The sequence below is a fragment of the Ranitomeya imitator genome, chromosome 7, assembly GCF_032444005.1.
Source record: "Ranitomeya imitator isolate aRanImi1 chromosome 7, aRanImi1.pri, whole genome shotgun sequence".
Lineage (NCBI taxonomy): Eukaryota > Metazoa > Chordata > Amphibia > Anura > Dendrobatidae > Ranitomeya > Ranitomeya imitator.
Window position 1 is genome coordinate 55,426,841 of NC_091288.1, and position 23,355 is coordinate 55,450,195.

At 46.1% G+C, this 23,355-nt stretch overlaps 1 protein-coding gene across 1 annotated transcript in view; it reads left to right on the forward strand.

Annotated features, from left to right (window-relative positions):
• The window catches only part of DNAJC10 (DnaJ heat shock protein family (Hsp40) member C10), a 61,244-nt gene that overhangs the window by 17,221 nt on the left and 20,668 nt on the right, over positions 1 to 23,355 (forward strand). Inside the window, exons 4-9 of the mRNA XM_069733241.1 lie at positions 1,064 to 1,114; positions 1,246 to 1,328; positions 1,425 to 1,556; positions 7,423 to 7,516; positions 16,901 to 16,978; positions 18,742 to 18,785. Coding sequence (XP_069589342.1) covers positions 1,064 to 1,114; positions 1,246 to 1,328; positions 1,425 to 1,556; positions 7,423 to 7,516; positions 16,901 to 16,978; positions 18,742 to 18,785 — 482 coding nt within the window. The remainder of the gene's footprint in view (positions 1 to 1,063; positions 1,115 to 1,245; positions 1,329 to 1,424; positions 1,557 to 7,422; positions 7,517 to 16,900; positions 16,979 to 18,741; positions 18,786 to 23,355) is intronic.

The window sequence follows — 23,355 nt, forward strand, 5'->3', positions numbered from 1 at the left end:
TTTTTTTGTATTCCTTCATTTTATACTTTTTTTTTTTTTTCAGCTTTTGCTGATAGGATTGAAACTTTCTGAATTATTTCTGATTTTTGGCAGTAGAGTAGAACGACTGTTCTTCTTATTTGCAGAGTGGTCATGCTCCCCTTCACAACAGGATGCGGCTATGTAAATCACCGCGGCTCCGTTCTGCTAGTCCGGTTATGGTTCACTATTCTGCCCCTTGTCGCACTGACTCTCCTTCTCGTATAGTTTATTCGGGAGCGGAAATGGTCATATTTCGTGTAATTTCACTAAAATCTGTGGGCATAATAAATATCTACAGAGCGTGAAGTGTTCCCCCATCTGTCACTGTCCCCTTAGTGCTCATGGACTCCATAGAGGGGGCATCATCGTCCCCTCGCCTTGGTGCCCCCTCTATATGTGAGAGCCGCCGCCAGCCTTCAGGCAGCCAAAGGCGAGACCCCTGGCCACGGGGTGATCGTAGTTGCACCTTCCATAATAGATTTGTGTACGCTGATACAACGCCTTCTAAACTTTCATTTGTTAGTTAACATTGTCCATATTTTGGTAAATCAAAAGTTGGAGCAATGGCCAGAGTTGGCTTTGTTCACGGAGATAAAGCCTATGTTCCTAGGTGCAGTTTTTATTTTAATTTTTTTTATAAACTGTGCTTTACTGACTCTCCATGCTCTTAATAGCCCTCTGTGCTGTACCCATACCGGCTGGGTACGGATCATGCCGTGTTATGCGCAGACACTAGTTAGTATATCATGGCTAGCCGTATAATATAAGCATACGTTATCATTTATCTTCCGTGTCCCCCCCTATTTCCTCATAGATTTGTAAGCTTGCGAGCAGGACCTTCACTCCTCCTAATATCTGATTTATGCTTATTCTGTAACGTCTTTTATTGTTTGTGCAAGTCCCCTCTAAAATTTTAAACCTCTTTGGAATATGTTGGCGCTATAAAAATTAAAAAAATATGTAATTATTATTGTAAGTGCCGGCGACGGAGCTAAAATCAGCATTTCTTACAAATGACTAATCTTTTATTTTGATTTATAAGGTATTTATGATGATGATCCTGAAGTTTTTACTTTGGATAAAGGAGAGTTTGGTAAGTGTTTGTTTCTTCCTACACTGTGGTTTGTGTTCACTCAAACAAAAAACTTCCAAGTTCAAATTGTTCATCTGTTGAGTTGTGATATATCTGTGAGGTTCTAAAAAATGATTTTTTTTATTCTTTAGATGGAGCTGTGAACACAGGAGAAGTTTGGTTCATTAATTTCTATTCTCCCGGTTGTTCTCACTGTCATGATCTTGCACCAACGGTAAGTCCAATATTGTAACCTCATGCTACACTGTTCGATGTAACCTCCTAATTTTTAGATTCACTTTTTTTTTTTTCCTATGATTTTTATTTTCAGTGGAGAGAATTTGCTAAGGAAATGGATGGACTGATACGAATTGGAGCAGTGAACTGTAGAGATGAAAGAAACCTGTGTCGGAGCCGGGGAATCAATAGTTATCCAAGTCTCTACATCTTTAAGACTGGAATGGTGAGTGTGAAAATTGCTGTCAATGGCGAACCATTCTAAAATTTTTTTAAATATTAGTGACTGCCACAGCCTCTGTACCCACCCTGAAGCAAAGCGTCATCAGTTGCAGCCCGTGTCAGTGGCTGGGCTAGTCCCTGCTGTACTGATGATGTATCAGTTGTCAATTCCAACGTCTTCTCACTACAATATTCTCGGTGCACAGTGACGGTGCACTCCCTCATTGCCTCTAATGAGAAGGGACGAGCCAGCAAGAGTGCACTGTCATTGCTGATTGTAAGGGGAGAGCATGGCAAGTGGGGACCAGGCCTGTCCCAAAAGGTAAAATAAAGCTGTTAGATTAGAGAGGGAAGAGTAGAGATTTTTTTTATAATTAAACCATATTAGGAAATAACTATTCTAAAATAAATGGATATGTAGGGTGAAAATGGACATTAATTTCGGAACTCCCCTTTAACCCTTTCAGGACCTTTTGTTTCCCTACGTCCTGGTTGGATAAGGGGTTCCCAGCCTTTAATGTATGGGTACGTCATCGTGCAAGCACAGCTTTACGTCATCATGAGGACCCGATCGTTGCCATGACAACATGAGGTCCTCGTGATGCTCTCCAGGTCAGCCAGCTATGGCAAGGCTGTAAGACCATACTGAGGGGCTTCTGCAGGGTAATACTGTCCAATATAATCCATTGCATTGTGTTATACCAGTGATCAGAGTTATCAAAATTAAAGTCCCATAGAGGGACTAAATAAAGAAGTAAAAAATAAAAATTGTACCATTAAATATATTTATGTGAAATTAATAAAAAACAAAAAAAGTACACATTTGTTAAAGCCTATAAAATTGTCATACAAGCTACCTTCACACTAGCGTTCGGCAGGGCTGCGGACGTCGGCCTTCTTCCTCCGTTAAGCCCATCCCACTGCCGCACCTCTTCCTTCAGCTCCGCCTACGTCTACATGCGTCCTGCGTACCCCATCTTTAACATTGGGTATGCAGGCCATGCAGATGCCTCCGCATGCGTCTTTTTGAAGCTGTGCCGACCGCAACAAAATGCAACATGTTGCGTTCGACGCAAATCAGCGCAGTGTCAAAACGACGCATGCGGAGGCATCCGCATGGCCTGCGTACCCAATGTTAAAGATGGGGTACGCAGGACGCATACCTACGTAGCCGGAGCTGAAGGAAGAGGCGTGACAGTGGGCGGGGCTTAACGGAGGAAGAAGGCTTTTATCCGCAGCCCTGCCGAAAACCTCCCTTCAGTGCATTTCGTAAAAAAGAAAAATTAAACAAATGTGGCAAAGAGTTTTTTCATCATGTTGTTGAACAAAAAAAGTTGAATAAAACTATCAAAAAGACGAATGTAAATAAAAATGATACAGCTGAAACCGTCATCTTGTCCTGCATAAAATAAGCTGCCATATAGCTTCATACGCGGAGAAATAAAAAAAAGATATATAGCTTTCGGAATACAGCTATTCAAAAACAACAATTTTTCTATAAAATAGTTTTTATTGTTTAAAAGTGGCAAAACATTAATTATAAATGTGGTAGCACTGTAACCGTACTGACCACCACTTATCACCTTAGCATATGGTGATTAGGTTGTTTTTTTATTTATGCCAAACAACATTTTCTGAGTTGCTGCTTCTTGTTCATTCTGCCTCCAAAAATCGGAATAGAAAGCGATGAAAAAAGTATGTGCCTGAAAATGGTACCAATAAAAATGTCAACTTGTCCTGAAAAAACAAACCCTCATATGACTGTCAGCAAAAATATATAAAAAAATAACTCTAGAAATATGGTGATGCACCAAGTTTTTTCAAAGCAAAGCGTCTTTTTAGTGTAGGACGGCAAACAAACCTAAAAAAACTTTATAAATCTGGTATCGGTGTATTTGCACTCGAAGAATAAGCTTGTCTAATCACATATGCCGCACAAGGAATAGCGTAAAACATAAATCAAATTCTTGACCTGCTGTTGAGTTTATTCATTCTGCCTCCCAAAGATTGCAGTAAGGCTCGGCTCACATTTATCCTGTGCTCTATACTGAGCGCTTACGCAGAGGTTTCCATGTAAATTTCTGAAATATGGGATTCAGACAGAACCCCCGGCAGACGATTCCCTATAATGAGACAGATGGAGGCACTGTGGACGCTGTCTGGCCTATGATCTGGCTGTGGCCGTCTTTTTAGGTGTGCTTAAAAGTGCAGTCCGCCAGTTTTGTGCACCGATGAAAAGCAGGTCACCACTGATCAGGGGCCAGGTGGAGTCCAGAGTAACTGTATAGTGATTGCATCCATCAGGGGTTTCATCTGAATCGCGTCATGCGGAGATTTAGATGGAGACCCCGATGTAAGTGCTCAGCATAGAGTGCAGGATAAATGTGACCTCAAACGTTATGTAAAATGTTCCCAATGAAAGCTTTAACTCGGTCCACAAAAAAGCAAGCCTCCATTCAGGTCCGTCATGTCAGTGGAACTGGAGCTTCCACGTTACAGGTAGCACAAAGGCTCTGGAAAAGCACTGGCTCCTCAGCCTCCAAAAGAAATCCAGCAAATTATGCTGGCCCAAGTCCAAATGCCCCCTCCCTTCTGAGCCCTAGTATGCCTAAAGCCCCCGTCTCACATAGCGAGATCGCTAGCGAGATCGCTGCTGAGTCACAAGTTTTGTGACGCAACAGCGACCTCAGTAGCGATCTCGCTATGTGTGACACGTAGCAGCGATCAGGCCCCTGCTGTGAGATCGCTGGTTGTGTCGGAATGGCCTGGACCATTTTTTGATCGTTGAGGTCCCGCTGGGCAGCACACATCGCTGTGTTTGACACCTTACCAACGACCTCGTTGACAGGACGTCCCATTGAATCATCATGAAATAGCATCGTTCTACCGGTCGCCGCATCGCTGCTGCGTCGTTGGGGAGATCGCTCTGTGTGACATCTCACCAGCGACCACATAGCGACGCAGCAACGATCCCTGACAGGTCGTATCGTTGTCGGGATCGCTTAAGCGTCGCTATGTGTGACGGGGCCTTAAACCATTTAGTGTTCACATGTTTGGCATAGCTGTTACCGCTATATAAATAAACTAAGTTGCCACACGCCTGTACGACCCCCGAAGAAGCCTGCGCGAAACACGCGTAGGGGCTTGGTAGTCCCTTGACACGCAGCGACCATGACGGTTGAGAACCAATCTTTGATTAGCCTATTTACTTACTGCACTTAAAGGTGTACTATTTCCTTCTAAATAATTACTATATTTCCTTCCTTCCTGTCCTTGGACAGCTTCTCATACCCCTCGATTGGCCCCCCATAAAATAATAAAGCTTTTCTTCACACTTCTCGTGCCGGCGCCCAGTTAGCTCTGGCGTCACTGTCCCATCTTCCTGTCGACTTGAGCTGAAAGAGGAAGTCTGACATCGACTGCAGCTCGGATTTCCTCTTCATGTTCAATTTGTCTGAAGGATGGGACTGTGACGTCAGCGCTGGTTGATCGCCGGCATCGCGTCTCACAACAGCACGGGAGCCCCGGTAGAGTGAATGCCAACACCGCGGCAACAGTGCCCGCACAGGAGGTTTTGTGTGATATAACTATCTTAACCCCTTAACGACCTTTGCCGTGCTATTACAGCGGAGGTCGGTACCCCCGCTTTGATGCGGGCTCCGGCGGTGAGCCCGCATCAAAGCCGGGACATGTCAGCTGTTTTGAACAGCTGACATGTGCCTGCAATAGCAGCGGGTGAAATCGCTATTCACCCGGCACTATTAACTAGTTAAATGCCGCTGTCAAACGTTGACAGGCATTTAACCAGCACTTCCAGCAATTGGGCTGGAAATGAGCGCATCGCTGACCCCTGTCACATGATCAGGGGTCAGCGATGCGTCGGCATGGCAACCAGAGGTCTCCTTGAGAACTCTATGGTTGCTGATGCCAGCTTGCTGTGAGCGCCACCCTGTGGTCGGCGCTCATAGCAAGCATGTAATTCAGCTACATAGCAGCGATCTAATGATCACTGCTATGTAGCAGAGCCGATCAGGCTATGCCAGCTTCTAGCTTCCCATGGAGGCTATTGAAGCATGGCAAAAGTAAAAAAAAAATTTAAAAAAAATATAAAAGTTCAAACCTACACATATTTGGTATTGCCGCGTTCAGAATCGCCAGATCTATCAATAAAAAAAGCATTAACCTGATAACTAAACAGTGTAGCGAGGAAATAATTTGAAACGCCAGAATTACTTTTTTTTTTTTTTTGGGTCGCCGCGACATTGCATTAAAATGCAATAACGGGCGATCAAAAGAATGTATCTGCACCAAAATGGTATCATTAAAAAAGTCAGCTTGGCATGCAAAAAATAGGCCATCACCCGACCCCAGATCACGAAAAATGGAGACGCTACAGGTATTGGGGAAAATTGCGCAATTTTGTTTTTAGCAAAGTTTGGAATTTTTTTTTTTTACCACTTAAAAACGTAACCTAGACATGTTTGGTGTCTATGAACTCGTAATGACCTGGAGAATCAGAAGGGTACGTGCACACGTAGTTTTTAGCTCTGCAGATTTTTCTGCAGCGGATTTGATAAATCCGCAGGTAAAAGGCACTGCGTTTTACCTGCGGATTTATTGCGGATTTACCGCAGATTTTATGCGGATTCCACCTATGGTTTTACACCTGCGGATTCCAATTATGGAGCAGGTGTAAACTGCTGCGGAATCCGCACAAAGAATTGACATGCTGCAGAATGTAACCCGCAGCGTTTCTGCACGTTTTTTTCCGCAGCATGGGCACTGCGGATTGCATTTTCCATAGGTTTACACTGTACTGTAAACGCATGGAAAGCTGCTGCGAACCCGCAGCTGCAGAGCTGCTGCGGATCCTCAGCAAAATCCGCAACGTGTGCACCTTATTGAAGGTCAGTTTTAGCATTTAAGCTACTTTCAGACTAGCGTTGTGCGCCGGCGACGCAACGCACAACGCACGCAAAAACGCGGCAAAACGCACGCAAAAACACTGCGTTTTGCGACGCGTGCGTCGTTTTTTGCCGAAAATCGGACGCAAGAAAAATGCAACTTGTTGCGTTTTCTTGGTCCGACGCTTGCGGCAAAAAAGACGCATGCGTCGCAAAACGCAACAAACAAAAACGCATGCGTCCCCCATGTTAAACATAGGGGCGCATGACGCGTGCGTCGCCGCTGCGTCGCCCGACGCTAACCCGACGCACACTAGCACAACGCTAGTCTGAACGTAGCCTTAGTGAACCTAGCAACAAAAGCCAAACAAAAAACAAGTGTGGGACTGCACTTTTTTTTGTAATTTCACCGCACTTGGAATTTTTTTCCCGTTTGAGTACACGATGTGCTAAAACCAATGATGTCTTCAAAAGTGCAACTTGTCCCGCAAAAAACAAGCGCTCACATGGCCATAAAAAAACTGAAAACGGCAAGGTCTTGAAGGGGTTAAGGGCATAAAATGTCAACATTTGAAAAATCGCAAATTTTTCTTTTTTTTGTCAAATGTTCTATTTTTTTTCATAAATGGTGCATGTCACGAAAAAATATTCCACGAATCGCTTGGTTATGTTGAAGCATTCTAGAGCTAGGACCTCATATAGAAACACTGTTCGAAAAGTGAAAAAAATTGGCCTGGTCAGGAGGGTGAAAACAGACTGGTGGGGGGGTGAAGGGGTTAAGATTTTCAAGCAGTAAATTTCCGGAATTTTTGTAAAATATGTTGGAAGCTTTTTATGAAGTTTGCAAATTATTTTTATACAGATTTTACGTAAAGTCAATCTCTACCCGCTTATGTCTATTTCCCATTTAAAATTTAAAAAAAACATTCAGGGTTTTTTTTTTTTGTATTTTTATGTAATTTACAGAATCCAGTCAAGTACTTTGGGGACCGCTCAAAGGAGAATTTGGTAAATTTTGCCATGAAGTATGTTTCAAGTGCTGTAACAGAGTTATTGTCAGGTAATGGTGTAACGTACAGTAGTAACTAAGCCATAACTTTTCTAAAATGAATGTCTACCTTCTGTCAGATGATGCTGTGTGGGGGGTCGACTTATTTATTTTTTCTTAATATACACCTTCATTTTGTCAGTTCTTTTTCACGCTCTTCCCAGGTTGCTACTTTTGTTGTATATGTTAGTTTTTTTTTCTCTATCGCCTTTCATTGGGGGACACAGGAACCATGGGTGTATGCTGCTGCCACTAGGAGGCTGACACTATGCAAATAAAAAAGTTAGCTCCTCCTCTGCAGTGTACACCCCACCGACAGGAAGCAGGATATTCAGTTTAGCTTAGTGTCAGTAGGAGGTGGACACGGGTCTTTCATTAGACCCTTATCTACCTCAATGTGCGTCGTTCCTTTTCAGGTTTCCTGGAGGGATACAGGGTGAACAGTCACACCTGTAGTCCCACAATGCGGACTATGAGTACGGCGTGCCACCCCGTATCCTCATAGATCCCACAGCAGGACCAAGACCCTAGCACACAAGCGTGCTCAGAAGTCCGGTCCTGGCTCCGTCCCCCACCCACTCGCCCACCAGAGCCTGTCGGTTGGAGGAGACGAGGACGTCCATCAGCTCCATGGACGTCTGATATTTTCCCCAGAATGAGGTTAGTAAGGACGGCGTGGGATGTTTTAGGTGAGTATTCCAGTACCTCTGAGTCCTTCCTCAGTTCCAGGGCAATCATTTGGGGGTCCCTTGGGATATTTTTCCAGGCTGGTTTTTCATTTTCACATGGGGCGGGGGTCTTCGTCCCATTCACATTGCAGCCGCGCTATGGCGGCCGCGCTGTTCTTGGCCTTACAGGCGGCTGCGCTGTCCTTTTTTCCCCTGGCCGCATTGTGCTCTGGCCTCGTGCGGTGGCTGTGTGGCAGCCGCTGCCTCTTTTCCCCTGCGGCCGCACTGTTTCTGCCCCGGCGCGGCGGCCTTTGGTAGCCGCGCCGATTCCCTCTTACGGCCGCACTATTCTGCCCGCTGGCAGCCGCGCCGTTTTCTACGGAGGCACCGTTTCTTCTGGCGCGGCGGCTTTGCTGGCACTGCGCCGCTTCCTCCTCCGGCCACACTGTGCACTTTTGTCTCGGCGCGGCGGCCTTGCAGGCAACCGCGCCGCTTTTTCCGGCGTCGGCACTTTTCCCGCCGCCGCGGCCCTTCCTGGCGGCCACCGGCCTCAAATTTAGGCCCCGGCTTCCTCCTCCGGCCACACCGTGCCCATTTGCCGCGGCGCGGCAGCCTTGCAGGCAACCGCGCCGCTTTTCCCGGCGTCTGCAATGTTCCCGCCACCGCGGCCCTTCCTGGCGGCCACCGGCCTCAAATTTAGGCCCCGGCTTTTCCCGGGGCCTACTTCCGGCGCCGCGTCCCCTCCCACTTCCTCTCTCTCGAGCGGGCTTTTCTCCCGCCCGATTATCACGGCAAGCTCCGCCCACCGCCGCCATCTTGGTGCTCCTGGCCTGGCGGTTAAGCCCGCCCACCACTCCCAGGCAGCCACAGATACTTATTTCTGTGCCAGGAACATTTTTCTTCGCCCATCTTAAGAGCGCAAATTTCTGGCGTCCTCACAACTCCCCACTGGCCTGCAGGCAAGCTACATCGGACAAGAGAGTGCATCAGATGTGTCTGCCTGTTCTCCTAGGGGCTATCGTTCCTGAGGAGCATCTTCCAAGCCGTGCAGCCTTCTATCCGGAAACCGCAGCGTCTGCCGTGAGTACCTCTGCACAGACACCCCCGTCCCCTACTCTCCATACATTTCCCTCAGGGGCCCCTTTGGGCTAATTTTAAAGGTGGTCTCTTCCGGCCTCCTACTTTTTCCTGTGCCTTACTGAAACACTTTCAGGGTTCGTCTTGTAACCCCAAGCTTCCCTCAGGCAGGCCCGCAGCAACCCACATTATGTTCACAGCCTAAGACTCCCCTGCTGCTCCGCCTCAGAGCGAAGTCCCCTCCCCAGGCTGGGCCTCCCCTCTATCTCTATCAGTAGCGGATCTCACACGGGTGTCCCAGACCCTTGTGTCCGTGTTCGATCAGTTGCCCCTGCAGACTTCCGTAGTAGCCAGCGGGTCACTAGAAGCTCCGTCCGAGTCTTCCATGCAGGCCGCGAAAGATCCAGACGGGAACGCCGGTCTGAGTTCTCTTCTCGGTCCATCTCGCCCCACGGTCCTTCTCTGTGGTCGACTTCCTCCTGATCCCCTCCCCGGAGTCAGGCGAGGCCTCGGAGGATAATTTGGGGCCGAAGTTGAACCAAATCATAGCATGAGGGATATGGTTCAAAGCCTCATTGGAGCATCCATTCTGACCTGTGGCATCAAAGATACCTCTACGGAACCTGCAGATCAGGCGGTTTCGTTTAGACGGTCTAAACTACCTCCCAAGGCATTCGCTCCTCATCCTGACTCGAGGAGCTACTGGCCAGAGAAAGAGAGAATTCGACCAGACGTTCTCAAAGAGACGAGCGTCTTGGAGTCTCATATTTCCTTCCTCCGGATCTCATTGCCAACCGGAACGAGAGGCGTTAGAGAACGACCTCTCCCTCTGTGGATCCGCCGACTGCTAGACTTGCCACCAACACAGTCCTCACTCTGTCCGGTGGGGCGAATCTGACAGATTCCATCGATAAGATCATGGAGTCCTTCGCGAATTCGGTTTTCGAAGCTGCCGCATCATCCCTGTGCCCGGCTTTCGCTTCCATTTGGGTTTCGAAGTCTATCCAAAGGGGCTAAACAACTCCGTTGGGGAATTCAAGCCGGAGCTCCACCAGACTGGCTGGCGAAAGTTGCCACCCAGATTACTTGCTGTTTGGCTCAAGGGTCATCAAGAAGTCCCTTACGAGCCTGCCTTTTTCAAGGATCACGTCTTTTCGGTTCCAAGCTGGACTAAATTATCAAGGACGCCACTGGTGGCACCAGTTCTCTTCTTAGGCAGCAACTTCGGTCCTTTCGGCCCTCTCTTTCGTCGTTTTCACGGCATCTGACCCCTTTTTCGCAATAGCAGAGGCCACAGGCACGTTAAGAGAAGAAGGTATTCTTCGACTCACTCCTTCCTGGCGTTCCCGCTACTCCTAAGGTGGACTCTACAGGACTGGGAATTCCACCTAGGCAGGACCCACGACTAGGCCCCAGCCCGTCTCCTAGGCCGGGCAGCCGTTCTCCTGTTCCCCAGGGACGTCTTTGTTTCCTCAACAGAGAACGCATGGGCCAGGGAACTTGTATCCTCTGGAGACGAAATAGATTAATTTCACGGTCCTGGGATCGTTTTCTCTAATCCCAACCTCCAAGAGACCCCGTTCTAGTCCTGGGTTTCTTTACAGCCATCGTTTCCCTCCTTAAATCCGGGGTAACATTCCCGTCCCTGAACAGGAATGGACGGTTCACAGGCTTCTCTTCGAACCTACTTGTACTGAAAGAGGACGACAAGGTTCGTCCCAGTGCGGATCTCAAATTGCTGAACAGGAAGTTTCGTCTGAGACACTTCAGGATGATATTCCCTCGTTCAGTAATCACTTCCATGGAGGCTCAGGAATTTCGGTTTCAGGCTCCCGAAAGTCTATCCCTCTTTCCCGACACTCTAGCCGTTGCGGTGGCTCGTCAATAGGAAGAAGTTCCGTCTTGTTGCTCCAGGGTTCTCGGCTCCCCTCTTTTCTGATGGACCATAAAGGTCCTAAGGAGGTTGGTTGCAACACCGGAAGCAATTTTTCCCTTCGCCCGTTTCATTCAAGACTTCTTCAGCAGTCTATCCTATCACAGGAGGACAGGTCTGTCTTCTCCTTGCATCGTCCGATCCGTCTTTCTACCGGGATCAAACGGTTCCTCCACTGGTGACCGAGGTCTCTGCTTTTATCCCAGAGCAGATCCTTCCCAGCTTATCCTTCCTTCCAGTTTCCTGGCAGGTGGTGACGACGGTCGCCAGCCTTCTCGGCGGAGGCGTGGGGTTTTGTCACCTGTTCTTTTCATGGTTGTTGGTCGGCACAGGAGTACTCTCTGCCGATCAATGTCCTCGAGTTCCGGATCTTCTTTCTGTCTTTCCTTCACTGGGTAAGGATTCTCAGCAGCCTGCCAATTCGAACCCAGACAGACAATGACACAGCTGTGGCATATGTCAACCACCAGGGGTGGACGTGGAGTTCTCTGGCCTTGGCCGAGATTCCAGGATCCTCCTTTGGACTGAGTCAACGGTCCTGGTGAGATCCTCAGTGCAGGTCACCGGCGTGGACATTTTGGCCGCCGTCTTCCTCAGCCGCGAGGGCCTCGTGGCAGGGGAATGGTCCTTACTTCAGGAGGTCTCTTATCGGATTGCTCTTTGTAGGGGGACTCCAGAGGTGGTCCTCACGGCGTCCCGATTGAGCAGGAAGGTCCCTCGGATCGTCCCAAGGTCCCGCGATTCTCTCGCAGTGGTGTTGACATTTTGGCCATTCCTTCGTCGCAGTTCCTGCTCCCCTATCGGTTCCCACCCCTTTCCTTGCTTTCCAAGCTGTCGAAAAAGATCAGGTGGGATGGGTGCCGGTCATTCTGATCGTCCCGGATTGGCCCAGGAGGTCTTGGTTTGCAGACATCGTCAATCTTCTCGCGGACACCCCTGGTGCCTTCCAAACAGACCCGATCTGCTGTCTCAGGGTCCAATCTGCCACCCAAATTATCGGTCGCTCAGTTTAATGGCGTGGCTGTGGACTCCACAGTTTTAAGAGCGTCCGGCCTTTCGGGCCGGATGAGTCACACTATAATCCAGGCTAGGAAGCCTTCGTCTTCTTCCAGGATCTACTATCGTACCTGGAAGGCTTACTTTTGTTGATGCGAGTCCAACTACTTGTCACCTATGTCCTTTTTCCCTGCCTTCCATTTGGTTTTCCTTCAGGCAGGACTGGATTCGGGCTTCGCTCTCAGTTCCCTAAAGGGCCAGGTTCCTGCGCTCTTCTTCCCTTTAAGAAGACTTTATCTTCTCAGCCACAGGTTAAGACCTTCCTTCAAGGAGTAGTCCACGCTGTCCCTCCGTACAGGGCCTCTGTGGATTCATGGGATTTAAAGGTTGTGTTGTTGTTCTTAGGGGTTCCCCCCTTTGAGCCTCTCAGGGAGTTTTCCATGTCAGTTCTATCTCGGAAGGTGGCTTTTCTCAGGTCCATCTCTTCGATCCGCCGCGTTTTTGAGTTGACGGCCTTTTCCTGCCGACCTCCTTTCTTGATTTTCCACCAGGACAAGGTGGTCCCAGGCCTCCGCCTTCCTTCCATTTCTCGAGATGGTTTTCATCTTTCCACCTCAATGAGGACATCGTTCTACCTTCCCTTTGTCCAGCTCCGACTCATCCTCTGGAGCGATCGTTTAACAGACTGGACCTCGTCAGGGCAGTGAGGATCTCCCTGGCTAGCACGGCCGCTTTTCGAAAGATGGATTCTCTTTTCGCCATCCCTGATGGCGTGCGTAGAGGCCTGCCGGCTTCCAAGGCGACTATTGCTCGCTCGTTCAGAACGGCAATTTTGGAAGCTTACCGGGTCAAGCACAGAGGGCCCCCTCCTGAGATGAAGGCTCACTCTACCCGGGCAGTCGGCGCTTCCGGTGCGGTAAGTCACAGGGCTTTCGCTGACTGCTTTGCAAAGCGGCAACCTGGTCTTCCATCCACACGTTTCGCCGAACTACGGTGGACTCCAGCCTGGGCAGAAGGATCCTGCAGGCGGCAGTGATGAATCCTCGGACCTGATGGAAGTCTGTTTTTCCCACCCCAGGGACTGCTTTGGGACGTCCCATGGTTCCTGTGTCCCCCAATGAAAGGCGATAGAGAAAACAGGATTTTTGGTTGCTTACCGTAAAATCTGTTTCTCGGAGCCTTCATTGGGGGACACAGCACCCTCCCAAGTTGAACAGCTCTGTTTACTGGTTACGTTTGAGTTCTTTGAACACTCTTTGGGTGTTTGAATCTGTTAATCTGTGAAGCGCCGTGGATTTTGTTGGCGCTATATAAAGTTTATTATTATTATTATTATATTATTATTTCTCTTTTACATGTTGCTTCTCCTACTGCTTTCTCACTAACTGAATATCCTGCTTCCTGTCGGTGGGGTGTACACTGCAGAGGAGGAGCTAACTTTTTTATTTGCATAGTGTCAGCCTCCTAGTGGCAGCAGCATACACCCATGGTTCCTGTGTCCCCCAATGAAGGCTCCGAGAAACAGATTTTACGGTAAGCAACCAAAAATCCTGTTTTTTTTCCTTCCTTTTCTTTACCTTCAGTGTTCACTGTTGTTCTAACAAACATTTGCATAAATTAATTGTACAGCCAAATACAAGAAACTTTGTAACACACGCTCCTCAACATTTTCCAAGTACAACAAGTTGTGGAATAATGGAAATCACAGGATTGATAGACATGTTAATGATTTGAAAATGATGAGAAAAATTAAAACAAAATGTTCAGTGTCTCGATTTATTTAGCATCGAGCATGAGCGCTACATCCAGCAACAAATGCACTTATATATTTTGAAAAACTTGTTTCCATTTTTGCTTCATTTGCATATTAGTAACTTGTCTATTGATCCTGTAACTAGATGGTGGCCCGATTCTAACGCATCGGGTATTCTAGAATATGCATGGCCGCGTAGTATATTGCCCAGCCGCGTAGTATATTGCCCAGCTACGTAGTATATTGCCCAGCCAGGTTTGTCACAGGTGAAAAAATAAAAAATAAACATATACTCAGATTACTCACCTTTCCGAGGGAGCCCTTGCAGTCCACGGCAGGTTCCGGTCCCAGGGTTGGTATGAGCGCAGGACCTGTGATGACGTCGCGGTCACATGACTGTGACGTCATAGCAGGTCCTTCTGCCACCGGAACCTGCAACAGAAGATGGCGGCCGGCGCGAGCTGCTACGGAGGGTGAGTATAGCAGGTTTTTTTATTTTTAACATTACATTTTTTACTATTAATGCCGCATAGGCAGCGTCAATAGTAAAAAGTTGGGGATACACCAGATTAATAGCGGCGGTAACGGAGTGCGTTACCCGCGGTATAACGCGGTCCGTTACTGCCGGCATTAACCCTGTGTTAGCGGTGACCGGAGGGGAGTATGCGGGCGACAGGTACTGACTGCGGGGAGTAAGGAGCGGCCATTTTCTTCCGGACTGTGCCCGTCGCTAATTGGTCGCGGCAGCCATTACAGGTAGCTGGCGAGACCAATCAGCGAATGAATAACCGTGACAGACAGACAGACGGAAGTGACCCTTAGACAATATATATATATATATATATATATATATATATATATATATATATATATATATATATATATATATATATATATATATATATATTTTCTGAACTCCATGTCTTTTCCTCCTTTCTTTTGCAATTTCATTGATAAGGTGTACAGTCATGGCCGAAAGTGTTGGCACCTTTGAAATTGGTCCAGAAAGTGAAGTATTTCTCTCAGAAAATTATGGCAATTACACATTTTTGTTATACACAGGTTTATTTCCTTTGTGTGTATTGGAACAACACAAAAAAAACAGATAAAGACAAGTTGGTCATAATGTCACACTAAACCACAAAAATCGAATGAGGCCTAGCCTATAAATAAAAAAACACAGTTCCTACAGTCAAATATGGTGGAGGTTCAAAGATGTTTGGGGTTGTTTTGCTGCCTCTGGCACTGGTTGCCTTGACTTGTAAAAGTAAGATGTATTTCCAGTTCACTGAGCTATCCGATTACAGCTCCTGTTAGTCTATGGGGGGAGGAGTGTTTGGCAGAGTGAGAGAACAGGCAGTGTATGGAGAACAGGAATGTATCCCACACATCTGTGCACTGTATATAGGGGACCTCATAGCAGCTAGTCTCCAACCCCCAGATCTAGGACTACTGAAAATTAGAGGGGCAGAGGGAAAAAAAATGTTGAAAATGCAGAATGACCGTCATATACTGGCCACATTAGTGTTTTTCCTCCTATGTACATGTGACCACTTACAGTGCATTGACTCGGCTATATTTTCAGTCTCAATTATGGCTGCAAAATGTGTCCTGACCATGGGTCTCCTGACCTGAACTAACAGCTTCATATATTGTAGTGAGGCTGTTAGTTGAGGACAAGCAAGTTGCAGCTGTCACATTAGCTGTAAAATAGGAATATGTGAATGCTGCATTATTCTGGGGTTACATGATGGCCAGCTTTCTGTGTACACTGTGCATAGGCAGAAAACAGCCAATCTGTGGTTGGGTGGTGTTGGTCTACATAGAAGCAGGTTTATTAGTCCTCTCGTGATAAATTTTCTGCTGATAAAACAGTAATTATAGAACTACATTAAGCAGCCCAGTGACACATCACTACAATCTGGGTTTCTGCCTGTTCATTATGCTCTTGGATGAGGTAGCAAAAGCTGCTGACTGATTCCCTTTAATCCAGTTTGCTTTCATTAAAGGGGTGTTTCCATCTCCAAGATCTATCCCAATTTAGAGTAGGTGTAATAATAAGAGCCTGTCCGGTCCCCCATGCCTTCCAACCCAGCACCATTCACTTATGTATCAATAAATTGTCTAATCAGCGCTGTATAATGTTTTAAGATAAAAATTAGGATTAAAAAGCATTTATATTGTCCCAGTTTTCTATGCTAATTAGGGCTTTGACTAATTGATGGGCTGTTAGTTGCCCCAGACAAGTCATCCCCTTTTCCTTGTTATAATGCCCCTGTGGGGCCCATTGACTAGTGAAAGCCCTAATTGGCATAAAAAACTGGGACAATATAAATGTTTGTTTACTCTTAATTTTTACCTAAAACTTTATACAGGGTTGGTTAGGCAGCACATTTACTGATACATAAGTGTATGGTGCTGGGTTAGAGGGCATGGGGGACCTGACGGGTTCCCTATAACAAATTCCTCCAATTAGAAATGTAGTCTAGCTCTAATAAACTATGCCTTTCTTCATGTGCAGGCATTGCAGGACCTTGGGTATCCATGGTTACGACCACTAATATAGTAAGTTTCTAGTAGTCATAACCATGGATACCTAAGGTCCTGCAATGCCTGCACGTGAGGAAAGAGACATAGCTAATCAGAAAAACTAGACTACATTTCTAATTAGAGGTATTTGCTAATATTATTTTTATTCTGCCTACTACATATTGGGATAGGATCTTGGAGATGGGAATTACCACTTATTCACCTGAATACTAGATTGATGAAATCTGTGGAACTACTGGAGATGATGAAGAGCGGTACTGGTACTCGGCAGCTGCATTGCACAAGCCGGAGCACTGCTTCCTTCATAGAAGTGCCACATTCTGGCGATTGGTCTAGAAGTGATCGCCTATGTGTATAAATACTACAAGGGTTGTTTACAATTTATGTATTTTTTTTGGCAATTTTATCTTTTTGAATAGGTAATTTCAGAAGCTCTATAGAAAATTCCTTTGCATCAGGAGTCGGCTGGCTAATTACATTCTGCGCTGACAGTGGAGGTAACCTAATCGCTTCATACAATATGCATTCGTCATGGTGTCTCCAGGTTCACGGGCTGTAGCACTGGGTATAATTGCAGCACTCAGTCACTTATGTATCTCCGCTCTGTTACCTTCTGTAACTCAGCAGAAGCCTCTGTGCTGCGCCTGCAAGGTGGAGAGAAACTTATGAGCGGTTTGTACATGCATTCAGGCTTCTAAAAATTGCAGACGGTACGCAGCAAAGTCACCTATACCAGCCAATCACACTGCTGAAAATGTATACAGCGATTGGGGGGGGGGGGAGCTATAATTTAGTGCAAGTCATTAAGGGAAAGACTTATGACAATTTTTTTTGTTTGTTTTTACGTTAGAGGGGTATTCCCATCTCCAATATCCTATCCCAATATATAGTAGGTGTAATATCAAATACCTCCAATTAGAAATGTAGTATAGTTCTTCAAATTCACTGTCTTTCTGTGCAGGCATTGTAGGACCTTAGACATCCTTGGTTACAACCACTAGCAACTAGCTATCTGTCATTTTTCTCGTCCCCAATGAGTGGCTCGGAGAAAAGGATTTTACGGTGAGTACACAAAAATCCCTATTTTTCAATGGTCGTAACCATGGATACCTGAGGTCCTGAAATGCCTGCACATGAGGAAAGAGACATGGCAAATTAAAAGAACTATACTACATTTCTAATTGGAGGTATTTGAGATTATTTTTTATTACACCCCTTACATGTTAGGATAGGTTTCTTGGAGATGGCAATACCCTTTTAAAGGAACAATTCCATTAAATAAACATGTTCTCCTCACTGTTAAGACGGTGAGGATGAGAAGGGAGGATATGGCTGAGCTCCTGGGACAGAGATGATTTATAATACACACGCATACGTATTATGCTATATTTCACATGACGTACTAAAGAAACTATAACATTATAGCGACTGTAACTGTGTGGTGTCCAAGGATTGGATGGCATAGCTGTCCTGAGATCCCTGCTGGGCAATAAATTAGAACGGTTATCAGCTTTTCTTTGATCAGTCTCAAAGAATAAAAAAAAATTTAATTTTGGCACACCTGTATGTAATTTCCATGGTGCTGTCACAAAAGCCGAATGGATGGCAGCAGTCATTATTACAGATCTATAAACGCATAAGTGGGCCGTTTGCTCTTATATTATTCTCACTGCTCCCCTGAGTCCCTGTCTTGGGTTTAAGTCCACTGTACAGGTCCAGAGATCCCATTTTTTTTGGGGGGAGGGGTCTTTACTCGGGGGTGTGGTTCACATGGTAATTATGCAGAGCAGCCTAATGACACGCCCTGGAGGATCTGAGAGCCGCACCCCCTTATAAAGATCAAAACTAGCACAAAATAAAAAGGCGGATCTCTCTGGACCTGTATGGCGGTTTACAAAATAAAACCCAAACGAAGTACTCTGAAGCGGGAGGAATAAAATAAAAGTAAAAACTGGCCACTTTTGATCTAAAGGAAGGTCCTCTTTAGCGCAACACCTGCAACCCTCATCTAGAATTTTTTTTTTTTTTTTTACGCACTTTTCCATTCATTTGGCACATTGCACACCGGCTCTTATGTGGAATCCATGTTGGTTGCTCATGTAATAATTGACCAGGGCCTACACATATAGCAAACCCAGAATGGTAGAATCAGTCCTGCCAGCGCATTTCAGCCTGTTCATGGCATTTTTTTACTAAGGTGACGTTATATTGTGAATGTGTGCAGAGTTTCCTGCAATCTGAAAGTCTCTCTTTATTCCAGACTGCCTGTCCTCACAGACGCGGTTGAAACTCGCAGGAATGCTTGTAAGTGATCGACAAGGGTGTAAGAGAAAATGTTTTGCTGATTCTCGAAGCCAGACATGTTGGATGGTTAAAAATATATATAAATTTCCACTTATGTTTCGCTACTAGTGATGAACAAGCATGCTGGGATAAGGTGTTATCTGAGCATGCTGTGGTGCTAACAGTGTATCTTCCGTGGGCTCGGATATTATGTTTGAGTCCCCGCAGCTGCTTGTCTTGTGGCTGTTCGACAGCCGGGATTGTCTGTTTTTTAGGCAATCCCTAAATGTGTTGCTGCTATCGAACAGCCACGAGACATGCAGCCTCGGGGACTCAAATATGGTATTCGAGCACCCCAAAGACTATTAGCACATGAGCATGCTCCGATAACATCTTATCCCAGCATGCTCGCCCATCACTATTCGCTGCCACTCCTCGCCCATCACTATTCGCTGCCAGTCCTCGACCTATTAAATATATCTCAAGGCACGGTGCACATAGCAATTGTACATGGGAGGAGAGGATAGATAGATCTCTCTCTCTCTCTCTCTCTCTCAATAGAGATGCTGATAATCAATATTGGTGCAATCTATTGGCACTAAATCCGGCCACTATATAGTATAACTAGCTGAAGAGCCCGGCGTTGCCTGGGCATAGTAAATATCTGTGGTTAGTTATAGCACCTCACTTCTCTTACTTTCCCATCACGCCTCTCATTTTCCCCATCACATCTTTCATTTTCCCTCTCACATCTCTCATTTTCTCCCTCACACCTCTCATTTTCCCCCTCACTCCTCTTATTTTCCCCCTCACTCCTCTTATTTTCCCCCTCACTCCTCTTATTTTCCCCCTCACTCCTCTCATTCCCCCCTAACACTTGTCATTTCGACCTCACATCTGTCATTTTCCGATAACTCCACTATTTTCCCTCAGTCCTCTCATTTTGCACTCACACCTTTTCATTTTCACCTCACACCTCTCATTTTCACCTCAGTATATACATGTTTGTCATCTCCTCCTATATATAGTATATACCTGTATGTCATCTCCTCCTGTATATAGTATATACCTGTAGGTCATCTGCTCCTGTATATAGTATATACCTGTGTCATTTCCTCCTGTATATAGTATATACTTGTATGTCATCTCCTCCTCTATATAGTATATACCTGTGTGTCATCTCTCCTGTATATAGTATATACCTGTGTGTTATCTCCCCTGTACATAGTATATATCTGTATGTCATCTCCTCCTGTATTAGACCTCGTTCACACGTTATTTGGTCAGTATTTTTACCTCAGTATTTGTAAGCTAAATTGGCAGCCTGATAAATCCCCAGCCAACAGGAAACCCTCCCCCCTGGCAGTATATATTAGCTCACACATACACATAATAGACAGGTCATGTGACTGACAGCTGGCGTATTTCCTATATGGTATATTTGTTGCTCTTGTAGTTTGTCTGCTTATTAATCAGATTTTTATTTTTGAAGGATAATACCAGACTTGTGTGTGCTCTAGGGCGAGTTTCGAGTGTCAAGTTGTGTGTGTTGAGTTGCGTGTGGCGACATGCATGTAGCGACTTTTGTGAGATGAGTTTTGTGTGGCGACATGCGTGTAGCAACTTTTTGTGTGTCGAGTTGCATGTGACAGGTTAGTGTAGTAAGTTGTGTGCAGCAAGTTTTGCGCATGGCGAGTTTTATGTGTGGTGCCTTTTGAGTATGTGCAAGTTTTGTGTGAGGCAACTTTTGCATGTGTTGCAACTTTTGTGCATGTGGCAATTTTTCCGCGGGTGCAAGTTTTGCGTGTGGCGAGTTTTCCCATGAAGTGAGTTTTGCACGTGTGGCGAGTTTTGCGTGAGCCTAGTTTTGCATGTGGCGAGTTTTGCGCGGCGACTTTTGTGTTTCGACTTTTATGTGGCGAGGTTGGTGTATGTGTGGTGAAATGTGTGCTGAGGGTGGTATATGTGTTCAAGCACGTGGTAGTGTGTGGCGCATTTTGTGTGTGTGTTCATATCTCCGTATGTGGTGAGTATCCCATGTCGGGGCCCCACCTTAGCAACTGTACGGTATATACTCTTTGGCGCCATTGCTCTCATTCTTTAAGTTCCCCTTGTTCACATCTGGCAGCTGCCAATTTTCCTCCAACACTTTTCCTTTCACTTTTTTCCCATTATGTAGATAGGGGCAAAATTGTTTGGTGAATTGGAAAGCGCGGGGTTAAAATTTCACCTCACAACATAGCCTATGACGCTCTCGGGGTCCAGACGTGTGACTGTGCAAAATTTTGTGGCTGTAGCTGCGACGGTTCAGATGCCAATCCCGGACATACATACACACATACATACATACATACAGCTTTATATATTAGATAGTCATAGTGACCAGTGAGCTATAAAGCACCCAAAAAACTGTCAGCTATTAGAAAAGATAAGTATTCCAGTGTATTATTCTAATTAAAAAAAAAATAAAAAGTTGTAAAAACAATTACACCGTATTTTGTAACTGTAACATGCCTTTCTAAGGCTACTTTCACACTTCCGTTTTCTGGGGTCCATTGTGGTGTAGTAAAATGATGTGAGAGAGAATGAATATGAATACTGGATCCGTCGCTGGATTCCAGTGTGTGACGGTCAGCGACGGATCCTGCGTCCATAGGCTTCCATTGTAGCCGATGAAGGACAGCGCAGGATGCGTCGCTGACTTATTTATTTATTTATTTATTTTTTTCTTCCCCCCCAGACGTGCACAAAAATCGTTACAGTGAACGTTTTCTCTGTATGACGGACCGCTATTTTCCGACGGATCCAGTGCAATATATATATTCAGAAGTGTGTGTATGCGGCATTATGTGTGCGCATATATATGTACTTTTCATTCTGCAGAGCGGTGTGTGTGCATATGTATGCAGCCGAGCTGTGTGTGTGCGCATACATATGTATATTATACATTTTTATAGCGCCATTTATTCCATGGCGATTTACAAGTGAAATACGGGCAAATATAGACAAATACAAGCAACATGAGCAATAAAATGCACACACAAATACAGAAGGAGAGCGGACCCTGCCCACGAGGGCACACAGTCTGCAGGGGATGGGTGAGGATGCACTAGAAGAGGGTAGGGCAGGTTGTGCGGTGGTTAAATAGGTTGAGGATCACTGCAGGCTGTAGGCTAGTCGGAAGAGGTGGGTCTTCAGGTTCCTTTTGAAAGTTTCCATGGTAGGCGAAAGTTTGATATGTTGTGGTAGAGCGTTTCATAGTATGGGGGAAGCACGGGAGAAGTCTTGTATGCGATTGTGGGAAGAGGAGATAAGAGGGGAGTAGAGAAGGAGATCTTGAGAGGATCGAAGGTTGCGTGTAGGTAAGTATCGGGAGACCATGTCACAGATGTATGGAGGAGACAGGTTGTGGATGGCTTTGTATGTCATAGTTAGGGTTTTGAACTGGAGCCTCTGGACAATAGGAAGCCAGTGAAGGGCCGAGAGGAGAGGCTGGGGAATAACGGGGAGACAGGTGGAATAATTGGGCAGCAGAGTGTAGGATAGATTGGAGTGGTGCCAGAGTGCTAGAGGGGAGGCCAGAGAGTAGGAGGCTGCAATAGTCAAGATGGAAGATGAGGGCGTGCACTAGTGTTTTTGCAGTTTCTTGGTCAAGGAATGTACGGATCCGGGAAATGTTTTTGCCTTGGAGTCGGCAGGAGGAGGCAAGGGCTTGGATATGTGGCTTGAAACAGAGGGGAGAGTCGAGGATAACCCCGAGGCACTGAGCGTGTGGGACTGGGGAAAGTGAGCAGCCATTGATGGATAGGTCTTGTGGAGGGGTAGAGTGAGATGGGGAAAGATGACTTGGGGATCCTAGTTAATGATAAACTTACCTGGAGCAGCCAGTGCCAGGCAGCAGCTGCCAAGGCAAACAGGATCATGGGGTGCATTAAAAGAGGTCTGGATACACATGATGAGAGCATTATACTGCCTCTGTACAAATCCCTAGTTAGACCGCACATGGAGTACAGTGTCCAGTTTTGGGCACCGGTGCTCAGGAAGGATATAATGGAACTAGAGAGAGTACAAAGGAGGGCAACAAAATTAATAAAGGGGATGGGAGAACTACAATACCCAGATAGATTAGCGAAATTAGGATTATTTAGTCTAGAAAAAAGACGACTGAGGGGCGATCTAATAACCATGTATAAGTATATAAGGGGACAATACAAATATCTCGCTGAGGATCTGTTTATACCAAGGAAGGTGACGGGCACAAGGGGGCATTCTTTGCGTCTGGAGGAGAGAAGGTTTTTCCACCAACATAGAAGAGAATTCTTTACTGTTAGGGCAGTGAGAATCTGGAATTGCTTGCCTGAGGAGGTGGTGATGGCGAACTCAGTCGAGGGGTTCAAGAGAGGCCTGGATGTCTTCCTGGAGCAGAACAATATTGTATCATACAATTATTAGGTTCTGTAGAAGGACGTAGATCTGGGGATTTATTATGATGGAATATAGGCTGAACTGGATGGACAAATGTCTTTTTTCGGCCTCACTAAGGCTACGTTCACATTAGCGTTTTGCGTGTTTGCGTCGTGCGACGCATGCG